At 41.5% G+C, this 17,712-nt stretch overlaps 1 protein-coding gene and 1 long non-coding RNA gene across 2 annotated transcripts in view; both read left to right on the top strand.

Moving 5' to 3' along the window:
- fam135b (family with sequence similarity 135 member B) overlaps window positions 1-13,400 on the top strand; it is a 48,440-nt gene extending 35,040 nt beyond the window's left edge. Inside the window, exons 10-20 of the mRNA XM_044172320.1 lie at window positions 383-538; window positions 1,531-1,604; window positions 1,692-1,846; window positions 1,956-3,912; window positions 5,491-5,657; window positions 5,945-6,036; window positions 6,163-6,260; window positions 7,189-7,340; window positions 7,489-7,599; window positions 8,208-8,321; window positions 8,654-13,400. Coding sequence (XP_044028255.1) covers window positions 383-538; window positions 1,531-1,604; window positions 1,692-1,846; window positions 1,956-3,912; window positions 5,491-5,657; window positions 5,945-6,036; window positions 6,163-6,260; window positions 7,189-7,340; window positions 7,489-7,599; window positions 8,208-8,321; window positions 8,654-8,859 — 3,282 coding nt within the window. The 3' untranslated portion in view covers window positions 8,860-13,400. The remainder of the gene's footprint in view (window positions 1-382; window positions 539-1,530; window positions 1,605-1,691; window positions 1,847-1,955; window positions 3,913-5,490; window positions 5,658-5,944; window positions 6,037-6,162; window positions 6,261-7,188; window positions 7,341-7,488; window positions 7,600-8,207; window positions 8,322-8,653) is intronic.
- A 728-nt stretch (window positions 13,401-14,128) lies between these two features.
- On the top strand, window positions 14,129-14,553 carry LOC122864505. The gene is made up of 2 exons (XR_006375239.1): window positions 14,129-14,291; window positions 14,398-14,553. It is a non-coding gene; the product is annotated as an uncharacterized LOC122864505 (long non-coding RNA).
- The last annotated feature ends 3,159 nt before the right edge of the window (window positions 14,554-17,712 follow it).

The raw sequence follows: 17,712 nt of genomic DNA, 5'->3' as shown, positions 1-17,712 counted from the left end.
ATATGATTACAATATTTTCTTTGGTGACTAAAAATCTTAAAACAGTTTGTTTGTTAAATCATGGAGGGGATCAAGTGTTAAAACAAGTCTCTTCACAAATTGTGAAATGTATGTGTGGATTGGTATGATGCTCCCAGCTGTTATTACCAGCCTGTCACACAGAGAACAGCATGGGTTGATTGATTCATGGGTTTTCTACAATAATCCAAAGACATGCAAGTCAGGCAGCCTGCAGACACTACATTGTCAGTAGGTATAAATATGCTAGCAGGAGAACCAAGGAGAATGATGCAAAATTTATTTTTGGAAGGCTAATGCATTCAGCTTGATATTATAATATTATAGGAATATCTTTTTTCTGACCCCTCTCTTTCCCCATCAGCTGCAGGAAGGCCATGAGAAGGTAGCGGAGCAAATCAGCAGGGACGTGAGCCAGCTCTGCTCCCAGCTGGCTGCTCTGTGGAGCCGCTTCCTGGAGGCCGCTATGCTCAACCCCCACATCCTCTCCTACCTGGCCCAGGAGCACCACACGCTCAGGGTGAGAGTCACGCTCCATCAAAGGCATGCTTATACAATACTCAAACTTTAACATTTACTGTGTGTTCTCTGAGCCAGAGTCCAGATACTCTTCCATATTAGCATGCAATGATGACGATTTGTGCGGATATGTTTAAATTTAGCCATTTTCATCCTCAGCACCCACACCAAAATAAAAATACTACAGAACAATCAAAATGGTTTCATAACCATTGACATTTTAGCTCTGTAAGCATCTCCTTGAGGCATGTTGTGACCAATTTTCTTAAAGGTTTTACAAGCTATTAAATAAAATCCTCTCACACTTCACTGAAATTATCTCTCTGGGCATACATATAAAGTAAAAATAACTATATAAATATTGAAACCAGTTGTGATGAAGAAAAAACATCCATGTTGGACCAGGAAAAAGGTATCTTATGAACTGTTAGTCAAAAGTCAGAATTATGACTGTGATCTGTGAGTGCTACAAAGGGAATTAGCAATATCATAAGGTGCCATTCTAGAGCTCAGTAGCTTAAACCCAGCTCAGCAAACTAATATAATTTCCAATGCAATTTCTATCTTATCACTGGACTGTTTAATATGAATATGTGCTTCACAGTGGAGTAGCTCTCAAGTCTCTCTCAGTTGTCTGAAAATAATGAACATGTTTGCTTTGGTATTAGAATACCGCAAGGAGATTCTGTCATGCCTCCACCCACCACTGGATTTAGGATTTCAATTAATACTTATTCTGTAATTACTGTGGGGTGAAAATACACCAGAAATAGTGTTCCTGGTGATTTGCCTGTCACGGTGGCTGGCTTTTGAGGACAATGCATTTCAAATTTTAGCTGGAGAAGTGATTTCAATCTCTCTTTGTGTGCAGACCTTGAATGTTTGACTCAGTGTCACTGACTGTTTTCATCATCTTATTCTGCAATGCCATTGAAGATGAGACTTAGGCTCCACCAAGGTGAAAACTGTTTTATCTGTTTCTGGAAACACCAGGTCAGGAGGTTCTCAGAGGCATACTTCTTCACCGAACACCCCAAAGAGATATCTCTGACTTTTCAAGAGGAATTGTAAGTGGTAGCCTTCTCAGAAAAAGAATAATTAATTATATGAACAGAGAGAAGTGTAGTATTTATGATATTATTCTGCTGATTCAGAATCAACAGACATGGGCAGATAGCTGCAGAGGTGCGGAGCTCAGACTACCTGACCAAGATGCCTCCTTTACCTGTTGAGTGCCTGGACATCGATGGAGACTGGAACAGCCTGCCTATCATCTTTGAGGACAGATATGTGGAGTCTCCTCAAACAGGTAATACAAAAAGTGGCTGGAAATATAGTTTTATTTACACCTAATCGCTGATTTTTTGCTTTTAAAGACAAAAGGTTTACTCTAGAACTGCAATGTCCTTGTTTTCCAGAGTGGGTAACACATGTGCCAACCACTGATGGGCAGACCAACTCAGATCCTGCGATCACTGGTGCCAATGGGATTTTTGAAAGCAGCAAGGGAGCCAGATCACCAGCAATACCCCAGGATCCCTTGGACAGTGATGACTGTATGGACTTGCCCACGTATGTCTCACTCATAGCAGAGCAGAGTAAGGCCAGTACCAACATCAGAAGTACCCAGAACCTCATTCCTGCTGAGGACAGTGCTGAACCCTCTCTAGCAGAGGCAGAAAACTTGAAGGAACCAGAGGAAAAACAAGGCCAGGTTGAGGAGAACTGTAATCCAGGCCTGAGGTACATCACAGTTAAGCCTTGTGATGTGAAGCCATATAGAGGAGAAGCAGTCCTGGTTCTCTCCTCACACCATAATCCCCTCATTGACTCTAATAACAGCAGTGATGAGTCTCCTGCTCATCGTGTAACAGAAAACACCGTCCAACTTTGTGTTGCCACAAACGACAGCAATGCAAGAGAGAATGAAAACAATGAAGAGGAGTCTGATATTGCCATGCCATTAAATCACTCCATGGATGATGAGAGTGAGGATGTTCCTCTCACCAGCCTACCCGCTGCCTATGGGCATCCAGTTATACCTCCCTGTCCCGGTGATCTCAGGAAAGAGATGACTCACCGGGGAGGCCTAGTTGGCTCCAAGATCATGAAGCGCTCGTCCTCAGTTATTTCCGACTCAGGTATTGAGAGCGAGCCCAGCTCAGTGGCCTGGCCCCTGGAGGCTGCACTGCGAGGCCAACCTCCTCTAGACTTCTCCAGCGAACGGGAGATCCCACAGCAAATAGTGTGTCGCCACCCGGTCCACCGCAGCTCTCTAGAAGGCCTGCAGATGGAGAGCAACGGCAGCCTTCCAAGTGGAGGCATACAGGCCTCACTCACCTCTATTAGCTCCCTGCCCTATGAGGAGGACCAGCAGCAGAGGCAGCTCAGCAAACTGACCAAGTCAGTCTCTGCGCCGCAGATAAGTAGCCCTGAAGACACTGAGGAGGACCATGTGCTGCTCAACCAGGAAACAGATACTAAGAGCTTAGTGCAACACCAGGATTCATTTAAGATCAACTGCTCTTCATTGAACTGTAACCTGGATTCGGAGCAATCTGAATCATCTCTATTAGACCCGAGTTTAACGTCAAACCCTCCACAGTACTTGTCAGAGACATACAGAACCAAGTCAGTGTTGAGTGGTGTGTCTGAAGTCTTGCTTTTACAAGAGTCTGTAGAAAGCCCTCATGTGAAGGAAAGTGCTGTTATTGGCCGCCAGGGGAAGAATACGAACCATCAAACACACATCAGTGGCATAAGCGCCTCAGTGGAGGATGTGTATCTCGTTGAAACGGAAGCAGTGCCATGCAGCTGTAGAAACAAACCATGTGTGCATAAAAGTGCAGCCGATCAGGAGAGAACTAACACTGCAGATGAGTGCCAAAGTTTCCATCAGACCGAATTGCTTAATGTTGAGAACCAGGAGTGTCTGGATCCCTTCCCAACACGTCTAGAGCCTTCAGGGCTTCAACACACCAATGACCGCCCCAACAGTACCACCCCCACACAGAGGCCGAGTGACCTTACAGGGCTGATAGCCAATGATATCGCATCATCTGTTGTCCTCAATGGGATATCAGCCAGTGAGAAAGATCCTTTAGACTGCCAGACTAAGCCCTCTAAGATCCCCAACTCAGGGCTGGCCTTTGTGAATAAGAAGATGGTGGAGGTGGTGAACATGTCAGTGGCTTGTGCCCCGACCTGCCTGCCATTTTCTTCTGTTCTGAGAGACTCTCCATCCATCAGTGGAATGTCCGCTCGCCAGGCTACCTCACCTATCACCCATCAGCCCCTGGGCTCCTTTGGTATCATCTCCTCGTCTTCACTCAATCCCCTGAACATGGATGACGAGACCAATGAGCGAATGCTAAAGTGAGTTAATGTTTTAACTTTGTGGTAGCAAATGACAAATTGTGCTGTAAATGTGTTTTAAACCCAGATTTAAATTACATAGCATGTTATTTTCTGCTTCATCATATAGGTCTGTTTTGTAAATCAAACTTCCTGTGGTCTCTTGAAAAAAGTCAGTAGCCTACCGAATATGAAGAAATGTACGTGTACCCCTTTTGTCTGTGCATGAACAAACAGAGTGCCACTGTATCTCTGTCTACGTAGACAGACATTGACACTAACAGCCAGCCAGCAGCCTTCTACACATCACAAAAAGAGCCACAGAACTGCAACCCACATTAGCTTTCTTGCTAGAATTTGCTTTCTAGCAAGCAGAATGCCATTGTATCTGTCTGCATACTGTTGACAGACAGTGACACTGACTTACAGCCAGACAGCAGTACACTCAAAACAAAAAGAAATACACGAAAAAAGCCACAGACTTGCAACCCATAGCTAATGTCTCCTTCATATCTGCAAACATGGACACGTCTTTTGGTGTTGAACAAGCTACTGTCTTGTTTGTTTTATGTTATAGTAATAGTATGGTCAAATTTTAACATTGGTCAGTTTAGACCAATTTAGTTACTAGCTCAATAAGCTACATTTACTAGTGTTAAGTTTATTTACATTGTGTCTCAGTGCCCTTGTCCGCTCAGCATTCAATCAAACACTAGCCCCGGCCTGTCGACTTAAAGGGTTGGAGGCTAGAGAAGTATTCCTGAGACTTTTCCTTCTTTAATAAAAAAATATTAACACTAACACTGCATTCAAGCATGTTCAAATGCATTAGTTATTTGTGTTTAGGCAGGTGAGAATAATGTCAGACTTGGGTGTCAGTAAATAATGTTTCAGAAAACACAGGCCTTCTTCCAAGGAAAACTTTGTAGGAGTGAGATTATAATCCACACCAACTACAGGAAACAAGGCCAAAACTCAAGGTTTTATGGGTATGTGGAGACGGCTGTTGACATCTGGTGCAGTGGCTGGCAGTTACTCATGCTTGGAAAGCCTTGCATAACAAACTGAAGTGAGGGTAAACTTGAAGCAAGGAAGTCAGGATGAGGTGAAATGCCTCCCGAGTGTATTAAATCACATCAAAGAGCGCAGACAAATCCATCATGATTAGCTGCAAGTATAGGAACTGGAATCGGATTTGTTTTGACTCCTCCACTGCTAAAATCTTAACCTGGCGGATTGACAGGGTAATAACACTTAGAGAAGCTACCTGTAAGTCTGTGGGACTTTTGTTTATAAGCCATGTTTGCTCGGAAGTGGGCAATGTGAACTGAAATGAATCAAATACAAAAATGCAAGGCAGGTTCACCGTATGAGTGATTCACCTCTATGAGATGCACTTTTGGTGTTATACAGACTTTTTTGTAAAATGAAATCTTAGATCAGCATTTTATCTGTGTGTGTGTAACTAAGATTACATTACAAGTACATTATTTGCTTGTCTTTGCACATTACTGGAAAGTTTTTTTTCAATTTATTGCTAACAAACAGAACATAATCTCTCTTGTTTTTTTTTCCAAATGTCATTTCCCTTTTCTCCAGTTTCTACAAAGCCAAAGAGGAGCTGTTCAAAGAGTTGAGCTTTCAGGCCAGCTTATATGGCGACCTTCCTCACCTGGCATCAGATATGCCCTACTTCCCCCCTGAGGAGGACGATGAGGAGTTTGATGACGGCATACACCTTGTGGTGTGTGTCCACGGGCTTGATGGTGAGTCTGCATACAGCTCAGTGTTCTGGTTCACTGCAGTCCAGTTCTACTGCAAGAACATAAAAGCTATTAAATTGACACAGCCGTAGCATACTGAACATCCTTTTTTTGATTTTAGTGTCTTATTAGCATTGTAAATGTAATATAGTCTCAGACAGTATGTCTTACAAGCTTAAAATATAATTTCGCACTATGTAGTGTGACTAATTCCTTAAACCATATTCCAGGTGTCTCTTAAATGATTAATGGGCCAGAAATGATGTGTATTATTTCCTCTTTGCTTCCAGGAAACAGCGCAGACCTTCGGCTGGTGAAGACTTTTATTGAGCTGGGACTGCCGGGATCCAGGCTGGACTTCCTCATGTCCGAAAGGAACCAGGTGAATTTGTAGATGATGACGGCGATGGGAGCAAATTGATTACATGAACAGTCACATTTTCTGAAAGTGCTTTAAGGCAATTTGTAGAGTGCTGATGGCTGTGCTTTTCTTGCCATTTCCCTGCAGACTGACACGTTTGCAGATTTCGACACCATGACAGACAGGTTGCTGGATGAGATAATTCAGCATATCCAGCTGTACAATCTCACCATAGGCAGGATAAGGTCAGTAATTCAACTTTAATTCTGTGCAACATACACATTACTGACAACTCTCCTGTAGATTGATTATCATTGATTATTTGAGGCAAAGTCAGAACAAGGGCAATCATCAAGTTAAGCAGCCTTTTCTTTGGTCAGTAGACGGCAGCAGAGACTGTACATGGATACTTGGACTCATGATAATATATAGACTGCACAAACTCAAAATGGATAAGAGGCACAAAATGGATGAAAACCTCTTATCATACATTGCCAATGCGTTTCTGACTTTCACTTGATAGACTGTATTCCTTTATGCAGCAGTGTGTTGCCTTGTTCCAATCAAATTAAGCTATTCATCTTCCCGCTTAATTGCCCTCAATGTGCCAATTTATTTTTTTGTTCGAGTTTCTACCCAAGTTTGTTAACTTTCTTTATTGTGGCATATTCTCTAGAGAGTAAGTATCAAAGACAAAAGCAATGGACTGCCACAACAGCATCTGGTTCTTTCCACATTACTTCTATATTTAGTTTGGTAGGAGACAGATGAGAAGGAGCAGACATGGCAAGGAGGGATTTTGGGTAGAGCTTTAACAGTACAGTAATTAAACTAAGTGACAGACATAGCTTCATGAATCTAATGTTTCCCACTGCTGGGAAGACACTTTTAATTTGTATGGTATGTCCTCTATGTTAGCATCATTAAGTTGTCATTGCCTTTGAGAATGTTTAAACATTTAACAAGTTAATGAATTTCCTGTAATTACCAATGTTGTAGCTAAAATCTCCAAATAGCCTCCGTTGGAACTAGTTCTTACTTACAGAACAGTCTATAATAAGATATTGCACAGTGTCGTACTGTAGGTCAGCAGCGTTGGAGGCACTGTTTTTCCAGCCACCCACTCAAGTTGCGAGTTTATCTCTCTGAAAGTTGTTTGTCTTCGGCCAACAGCTTCATCGGCCACTCTCTGGGGAACATCATCATCCGCTCGGTGCTGACGAGGCCTCGCTTCCGCTGCTATTTGCCCAAGCTGCACACTTTCCTCTCGCTGTCTGGCCCGCACTTGGGAACGCTGTACAACAACAGCACGTTGGTCAGCACAGGTGAGGCCACCGCGCAGCTGTGGGAAAACCGCACACTGCAGATGTGCTGTATTTACAATGCTGTACAGCGTTGCAATGTTCAATGTTTTGTGCTCCTCAGCAGCATCTAGTCCTTTATCTAAGAATATCATCTGTGTGTGTTGCTTAGGTCTGTGGTTAATGCAGAAGCTGAAGAAATCAGGTTCCTTGCTGCAGCTCACCTTCAGAGATCACGTTGATCCGCGGAAAACATTCCTCTATCTCCTGAGTCAGAAACCAGGTACCATCTGAAAGCGGACAAATTTGAAACAGAGACAGTATATTGACTGCCTCACTTTACAGACTATTACTTGAAAGACAGTCTATTCAAATATTCATGAAAATGTTGTCATCGTGTCTTTTTTGTCAAATTTCTGTATGTGTCAGCTCGCTAACACTCAAACCCCTGCCAGCGAGCTATGAGAGGCCTGTGAGAGGCCTCCCCACTGTGTGAGTGGAACAAAGCAGTCGTTTGTCACACTGGCTTGAAGAAGATAAGCCTGAAAACAATTTTTTAGCCCTCCAGTGCTGTGGCAGGCTGACAAAATGATCCAAACCCTGTCATTGGAAACCCACTAGTGCATTCTCTTAAAAGCACACTGACAGGAGACTTGAGAAAAAACGCAGTTTTATCGTATCAAGCCTGTCATTGTACTTTGTGATTGTGCTTTGCGTTTTACAACCAATTCACTCCTTTCCTTTGTTTTCCTCTCTGTACCTCTCTCTCTCACTCTCTCTCTCCCTCTCTCTCTCACACACACACACACACACACACACACACACACACACACACACACACACACACACACTCTGCAGTCTCATTTACTCGATTGTTTTTTATCCTTTTAGGGCTCCAGTTCTTCAACAATGTGGTGTTGGTGGCATCTCCACAGGACCGTTACGTTCCTTTCCACTCTGCCAGAATAGAGATGTGCAAAACTGCTCTTAAAGACAGGACCACAGGTCAGAAGTGTATATATTAATGCTGTATTGGATTCTCTTCTCTTTCAATATTTACAATATCTTTCAATATTTTAGAGCGACAATTCCAATTTTTCTCTATCCTATAGCAGTGTATCTATAAACATCACTGTGGGGAACTAATTAGGATTATTTGACACTCTGTAACTTTTGAAAGAAGCAATAACGTTTCATTTCCGTGTGAGAAAAATGTTCTTTAATGCTTCTAAATTGGTTATGTGCCAGACAACAGTATTTCTTGGCTGGGATTTGATATAAAAGGTGTATCACGTACATACATACTCACTGTAGCTTTCCTCATTTTTGCACCAAAGGGCCTGTGTACACTGAGATGATCAACAACCTCCTGCAACCACTTGTGGAGGCTAAAGAGTGCCGGCTGATCCGCCAGAATGTGTTCCACGCTCTCCCCAACACAGCCAACACCCTCATCGGCCGTGCCGCCCACATTGCTGTCTTGGACTCTGAGCTTTTCCTGGAAAAGTTCTTCTTAGTGGCAGGGCTCAATTACTTCAAGTAAAGGTGCTAGTACTGGAGGCTTACAGGACAGAACCTGTTGGTGGCTGATGGAGCTGATTCTGAGGATAAGGTCCTTACCTTCACTTTGTACCGTATATTCAATGTATATAATCCCTGATATCCAAGAGACAAGGCCTGCATATCCCATTTGTTAGGATTGTTAGCAACTGTTATTAAAAGATCAGTGTATTGTGACTGTTTAAATTGCTAACTAAGAAGTCTGAGTTTGACGTGTAGCCATGCAAAACAAAACATCTGACATCTATCACAGGATTGATTGTAGATGTTTTGTTGGCCTTATGAATAACCTCTCAGCCAGAACACTAACAGATGCTAATTGTGGTCGAAAGCATTTAACTACTTTCCCTTTAGAGTTGGTTTAAAACCTGGTTGATTGATTTCTTCTTTAAGGGTTACACCGATGATAGTCGTAAACTATCCTTGAAACCGAGGCAATAGATGCGCAGCATTTATCCTATCCTCTTGATTGTACATGAAGTATTTTGTTGTACAAAACATAGATGTTCCTTTATACAGAAATGAATATATTGTTTAAATTATTTATTTTTATCTGCTTATGTGTTTACAGTGTAAGTAGCCCATCTAAATGTGATCTTTTGTGTGTTGTTATCATCAAATCTATCAAATGAAAATCAAAGTGTTTATAAAGTATCCAATGGAGACAGAAGTGTTACCCCATGTAGCCTATTATTCAGTATAATGAATACCTGCTTTTTCATACATTTACTTATGTTTCGCTGTACATCAGTGCAACCTAACTCACAGTATCTTTGATACCAAATGGCTTTACCTGCTGTGTTAGCCATCACTTATTAATTGATTGTTTGCACTGATTTGATTGATTGACTAGATTTATGAATTGATCATTTACTGTTGCTATGCCTGTCAAGCTGTCCAGGCTCGCACAGTTTACACATAAACAGTTTACAATCATAACAGTGGCAGATTACATCTCAAAATTCTTAGTCATTTTTGAAACAATGGGTCCTTGATTTCAGACAGAGGTAGACAGAGGTAGAAAGCAGGCTTTTAATTTCTCTCAGTTTTGTTGTCTTAAATGACAACTGTCGCAGGCAGAATTTATCAGCTGTAGCTAGCTAGCTAATGTTAGCTACATGAGTTGGTTGAAAACGCTTTCTACAGACTGTTATTTAGTTCTATTCTATTTTGTTCTATTACAGCCCTGTTCGGCTGTTTAGCTTATTCATGCAACTTTACGTCTGCTCAACATCCATACCCCCCCAGCACTGGCTCTATGACCCCCCACTTTGAGAACTACTGCTATAGTCCCATGTACGTGCATAGTTACGGTTGCTAAGCTATGATTGGACAATTGCTGTTCAGGGTAGGGGTTTAGCCATAGATATAGAAATGTAGACACCTCATTGGTCGCTGCTGTATGTCGCCGCCATGCATTTGTGCGTCCACCATATTGGAGCGGTCAAGATTATAGACTGTATATAAAGATGGAGGACATGACAGCTCCCCGAAAGTGAAGCAAAAACATCTCTATCGCTCCCTGGTGGCTGGCTGCAATATAGGTCATAAATCCCGCACTCCATGTTAGCGGATGGGACATGGGCCAAACTTAAAACTCAAAGATACGTCAAATACATTTTTCCCAAAGACGGTTTCTGTCATTTTAGGTAGTTCTTATCACACTGATGTCTGTTCAAGTGCTCATTTTCAGTTTGGTTCTAATTAGTTATTTGATACTATAAAAAGGGGGTTTCAAATCATGATTGACAGCTAAGGCCGGCTCGCAATTGAGTCGGCTGGGTGTGTGAGCGGGACCCTGATACCACAGCTCCAACCCCGAGCTCTACTGCGCAGACTCTGACTCCAAATGACGTCTATATTTTGGCTTCATTTGCGTACAGTGGGAGGAAGTGGAGACATGTCGTCCATCTTTATATACAGTCATTGGTCAAGTAGTAGTAGTAATAGTGTGTATTGAGAGATGCAGACTTCACTATAATTTGACTGTAACTCACTTAATTCTGAACCGATTTTCATGAAATTTGGTTTGTTATATAGAGTAGTGATACTGGACTTTAGACATTGACACAATACAATACTATAATAAAATACAATAATACAATACTACAATACAAAATGAATGAATGAAATAAAAGCTACAGAGTACTGTAGTATCATTAAGCTCAAAATCCTTCTTTCTGACAGCTGTGGCCCAAGCTTTCCTTAGTCCAGGATGGGGTACCTTTGACAAAAACAAGGTCATCTCAAAATTTCTTTTGGCATGTAGCTGAATGGTGCAGCCAGTGCATTATGCTAGCAACATACAGTACAGTAAATATGGCTGACTAGATCTAGCTACTTTAGGCTAGCTAGCGTGTATAATCTCATGAGCACAAACGCATTCCAGTTGATAATTTTCTATAAAGTAAATTATACAAAGAATGAGGTTGTAAGTAAATATCATGATTACCCCAAATGTCGCACATGCCTGCGGCTTTTTTCAAAGCAGTCTACTCCATGAACATCCATGGTCTACTCTCTATGACTCTTGACTGTTGACTGCCCCAACATGGCGACTGCGCAGACGCACATCGAATTGCGAACACGGTATCTACATTTCTATATCTGTGGGTTTAGCAAACAGTCAATTCTTTTTATAAACTATCAACAGTGTTGAAAAAAATCTATAGCATTATAACTACCACTATAACACAATTAAGATACATGACTTATTACCATTTTGCTCCTTGAATCATGTGACAGGGAGACAGAAAACAGGCTTACAGATATAATTAACAGCAAATATACTGTACTGAGACCATTATTATACAGTACAATCTTATGGTCTAATGACCATCACTTTCTTAATGAGCCGTTTTAAATTGTAGATTCAAATTCTCTACACAAGGATAGATTTCATAATGCACTTTGAATTAATTATTTTTTAAATGGTGTAAATCAGGGTGTCATTGCTTTTGTTTTCTGGAACACTGGATGATTTTGCATAATACGGACCCACTGCCAAGATTCTCCCTCACACATTGTCATTTTCTATAAACCAAGTTCAATATGATGCATGATGATAGCAGGGAAGCAGCGTCAGAGCAGACACTGCTCTCATGTTCTTGAACATATTCGATGCCATATTTCATCTCATCAGCTAAATCAAATAAATGTTGTGTGCTTTTTTACATGTTTCTCCACAACCTTTGCCGTCACATTCAAGCGTGACACGAGAGATGTCGTTTTCCAGCATACTCGTGAGGACGGTTTCCTCATCACTGTGCTGTCCATCAAATGATGTTTACATTTTGACATTAAAGAACTGTTATCATAGTGTTGCTACAGACGTCTCATATCCAGCAGTAGTTGTGCATCTGATGCATATGTAGTTATGTACATACAGAGAGCTATATTTAACCTTTGCACTGGTTTGATGGCAAGTGCACTTTATTGACAACCTCCACTAGCTTTACAAAATCTAAACAGCTATTTTTCCTGTGTTTTTGGTTTATACGTGCAGTGCTTCTTTAGATATGAAGGTCGCATCCTGCATTTGTTGTAAAACCTTACCCTGGCTGTCTGTCTCGGCTATTCAAGCATTGTATCGTCTTCAAAGCGCACTGTCTCCCAGTACAAACAATAACATCGCAAAGTGCTCTTTCCTGTTCTGAAACTGTTGCTGTGGCACTGCAGAGTAAGCAGAGTGTCACCTTGATTAACCCCCCACCACCACCACACACACACACACACACACACACACACGCGCACACACAGACACAAACACAAACACATACTGTATATGGATGAGGCTTTAGTTTGTTTGCCGTGTGTGTAATCGATGGAGCGAAAAAGTCTTTGTGGTATTGAGATTGGCCCCTTCAAGGGCAAATACAGCTTTTAAATGGTTTCACTTGAAAGCGCGGTAATAGATCAGAAAGAATAGTATTTACATTACGCTGAACTCTATTCTGTAGAGCAAAGTATTTTTTGGTTTTTATGACTAAATGTGTCTGTACATTTACAGTATGCTGCTGTCATAACTGAGAGTGAATCCATATATCCAATAGATCCTTGCAAGTGCTGTCAACCTTCAAAACTAGCTGACTTGAACCTTTTTGTATTTGACTGCCCTTTACTGAGAGTCCTGTTCATATGTATTGTGTGTGAGTGTGTGGGTGGGTGGAGGGTGGAGAAGGCTGTGTAATATGTGAGAAAGGAGATGTGCAATCATTGTCTGCTCATTGCTGAAACATCCTTCATGTGTTTGAACTGAATGTAAAAAATGTTTGACTTCACTGTGAAGAACATGTATTTATTCCATTCTGCAGTTATTTTGCTGAATGTATAACATGTAAAGTACAGTAAATACTATTTCATCCGTGCCAATACTACTCTAATATTTTTCTATGTTGCTGACAGTACTGTATGTATTCCTTAGTAGCTTGTGTCCTATGTAAAAATATAAATATATATATAGCATAGTATTATTTAACAGATATGATGTTACAATAAAATTGTTCCTTTGGAATTATTATTTTATTTGCTGGCTTTCAATTTCCTGTTTGCTCCAAAACATTTTTAACTTGTTTTCATTTTGTGATATTACCCAGTATTCCTATATCTGTTCCCACACTTCCCTCTCCAGTTTCAATCTAGTTTAACCTCTTCAGACTCCAGCGTCCATTGTAACAGACATCAAATATTTATGGTCTCAGCCAATGAAAATGCACTTTTTAAAAAAATCTCACATTTCATCTAGTTATTAAGGAGGTTCTTGAACTTGATTACCACTTTCTTGGACTGGGAATAATGATATACTAAATGTATCATTTTAAAACCTAATTTCCAGATATCTTCAAGTGGAGAAAATATAATTTAATTTTGTTTTTCAAAGTGAAACATGCATCCTAATGGACATCAGGTCTAGGGTGACATACAGTAAACACGTGGCAGGGTGGGATTCAATGTAGGAACACTCAGTTCAATTCAATTCACTACAATTTTATTTATATAGCGCCAATTCATAACAGAAGTTATCTCATTGCACTTTTCCCATAGAGCAGGTCTACACTGTACTCTTTATAATATTATTTACAGAGACCCAACAAATCCCACCATAAGCAAGCATTTCGCGACAGTGGCAAAAAAAAACTTCCTATAAGAGGCAGAAACCTTGGACAGAACCTGTGGTAGTCTGCCACCGTTGCCTCTTCAGCCCTGTGTTCTCTGTTGTTTCCCCTTCCTGGTGTTTCCTGTGTGTCCCCTACTTGTCTGTAGGTGTGTGTGTGTGTATGTGTGTATGTCACCGGCTCCATGAATCCTCACCTGCTGCTGATCACCGGCACACCTGTCCTCTATCTACTCATCAGTCTCCACAGCTTATATGCCAGACTCTTCCACTACACCGATGCCAGATCGTCCCCGCACACTGTACGACCACTACGTCAAGGCTCTGCTAAGAAATACGCAGCTAAGTACTTTGCAAGTATATTTTGTTTCCTCGTGTTTTTGATCCTGTCTTCTGCTCTGCCTAAAGGATAATCCTGTGCTGGTGATCAGCTCCTGTTGTTCTCTGGATTCCTGTCTGCCTGTCTGCCTGCCTCTTCAGCCATCTCCACCTTGCCTGTTCTCCACTGCTACACCCCGGTCCAATATCCATGCTTGTTATAATAAAGTGTGAATCAAGTGACTAGCTACCTTGTGGTTCTGCATTTTTGTGGGTTCGAAGATCGTACATACGACAGAACCAGACTCAATGGTGGGCGGCCAATCCGCTGCTGCCGTGTTAGGTTTTGAGAGAGAGAGAGAGAGAGGTTTTGGGGGAGGGGAGGTGGGGGAGAGGGAGGCACAATGCAAATACCACCTAGAATATTTTTTTTAAATATTAGAATAGAAATTGTAGTGTTAATATTAATAAATTAATAATAATAGGCAGCTATAGGAAAAATAATGTCAGTATTAGTAACAGAGCCAATAACAACAACTGCAGTAGCAGTTGTCGAGCAGGAACACGGGGGCAGCAGGTGGCCCACAACCCCAGATCCAGATCCAGGCGGAAATACCTGCTGAAAGCGACAGAAGAGAAACAAGAAGGCACAGAACGAGAGAGAAGATGTCGAGTTAGTAACATGCAGTAATGGGATAAAAATGCTTACAGATGGAGAGGGAGAGAAGGAGAGAGGAAAGAGGTGCATCATGGGAAGTCTCCCGGCAGTCTAGGCCTATAGCAGCATAACTAAGGGATGGTTCAGGACTCACCCAAGCCAGCCCTAACTATAAGCTCTATCAAAGAGGAAAGTCTTAAGCCTACTCTTAAATGTGGAGATGGTGTCTGTCTCCCGAACCCAAACTGGGACCTGATTCCACAGGAGAGGAGCTTGATAACTGAAGGCTCTGGCTCCCATTCTACTTTTGGAGACTCTAGGAACCACAAGTAACCCTGCTTCCTGGGAGCGCAGTGTTCTAGTCAGATAATAAGGTATTATGAGCTCTTTAAGATACGATGGTGCCAGACCATTAAGAGCTTTGTAGGTGAGGAGAAGGATTTTAAATTCTATTCTGGATTTTACAGGGAGCCAGTGCAGAGTAGCCATCATTGGATAAATATGATGTCTTTTCCTAGTTTTTGTCTGGAGAGTCTTAAGGGACTAATTTGGGCAAGCCGGATAATAAGGAATTGCAGTAGTCCAACCTAGAAGTAACAAATTTGTTGAGAACTATTTTCAGTCGTGGATTACTACACATTTAGTCCCATGTTCATCTTAATAATGGAACATGTCAGCCAGTGCAACAGTGGATGCCGTTCTCATTCACTTTTCGTAGTTATACCTACGAAAAGTAATGCACTATAATCAGCATATAATCCACGTAAGAGCCTCTAGTGTCCTCAGTAATTATGACAAAGGAGGAAGTCAGATGAGGAAGTATGAAGAGCGTCAAAGTCCATATAAGGAGGTTGACACGGTGGATGCAAGGGCCAAACACAGGACAATCACTTGGGAGACTGGGGTTCGTGTCACGTGTCAAACCCAAAGTCAATGGTGAGTTATTTTAAGTTACGCTTACTTATTTTAAGTTACGTTCATAAGGAAAGTTAAGTTAAAGTAAGTTACGTAACCTATGTAAGTTAAGTCACGTGATTTACTGCACGTGACTTACTGTGAGTCACTAATGTAACTTACTTATTTTAACCGTAACTGTGAGCTTTTCCCAAACCTAACCAACTATTTTTGGTGCCTAAACCTAACCAAACTACTTCACTACTTTGACAACATTAACCACGTGTTTATTGTTACCATGAAGACAAAGGTCCGGTACGCCTGTTGCTGGACATTTTTAGGATTATGCACGAAAAATGGTGCATTACTTTTCGTAAGATATCTAATAACCGTTTAATGTATGAGGATACGTTGAACAGTGTGGCTCATTGATGTGTAATTTATGTGTAGTTTTTGAACAACAATGAAGCTCTATGGCACAGAGGAATAACAGGCTTTGGAAACACAGGCATATTTCTCAGTAGGATCGATTCATTGTTGGTTTAGGTCTTTTAATGGGATTTGTTGACAACAAGGAAAGTATAGAATATCAAAAGACTTATCCTTTAAAATGAGTTATACTAACACTGTCCATCAAAACCAAGAAAAATAAAAACAAACTATAAACTTACTGTTGTATGTTCTGTTTTAATATCCTGTGCTAGTGTATTATATTAATGTATTCTGCACCAGATACTGTATATAATTACCCAAACTTTATCAGATCCATCATAAATCAACTGACTGTTACCTAATTTTTCCTAAAAGACCAATACAGACCCACAATACCCTATGTGCAGACCAATACTGGTCTCACCCAGGCCGTCACCCTGACAGTGTCAGTGTCCCTGAGTGGTGCTTGTGCTGTGAGGAGAGACGTGGCTGTTTCCTGCCTCCCTGAGCCACATGGTCCACAGAGGCAGATTTGTCACGGCCTTTAACTTCTGTCTGTGTATATTCTATTAACGAGCCCTGTTGTGGGACAACAATGACTCGTCATTTGTATTGTCCATCGGTGACACGTGCAGTAAACGAATCATAGCAGCAATCCCCCACTGACGCCCCATTTCAACTGCATCAATTTATGACTTCCAGGTTTGGGATAGCCCAGAGCTATAAATCCAGGCCACAACAATCCATACTCAATTTGATTTCAGGGTGTTCTTTCTCATTCCACCGTCCATTTGTCACTGCATGTTGAACTCATGATCCAACTGAGGCTAGTTGGAGTCCCTCTACTTGCTTTTTTCCCTTTTTTCTTCCCTCCCTGAAATCAATAGAGCTCATTTTTCCACACTGACCCTAAAGACATCACCCCGTCGCCGAAAACTGATAAGGTACCCATGCGCGCACATAGTAATGCATTTCATTTGCTGCAAGTTAAAAGCAATTGGTTGGTCACATTCACTTATCATCAAATGCAATGAAATCACAGCAAATAAAAGCAGCGCTCTTGTTTACAGCTTGGCTCTCGCACAAACACATATCCCCACGGAGACCTGTCTTATTCTGCATGTGTCGCACCTCCTCGGCCATAAAGTGGAGGAAAAATGATTTTGTCATTAAATCCATCACTTGGAGTTGATTGAAGCGTTGTTCATTCTGTTGTTTGCCTTGTGAAGGAGGGAAACCATTAGTCCCAGAGTGATACTTTGGGCAGGCATCGTCAATAAGCAAGCCGCCAGTGGGAGTAATTATTGCTGCATGAAACTGACAGTGCTGGAAGGTAATAAGATCTCACATGGTCTCATTATCTCCCATGACACTGATGAGCAGGATTTCACACCTACAAAGCAGCACCAACACAGCAGAAC

The sequence above is a fragment of the Siniperca chuatsi genome, linkage group LG17 (assembly GCF_020085105.1).
Source record: "Siniperca chuatsi isolate FFG_IHB_CAS linkage group LG17, ASM2008510v1, whole genome shotgun sequence".
Taxonomy (NCBI): domain Eukaryota; kingdom Metazoa; phylum Chordata; class Actinopteri; order Centrarchiformes; family Sinipercidae; genus Siniperca; species Siniperca chuatsi.
This window is presented reverse-complemented; position numbering and strand designations above follow the sequence as displayed.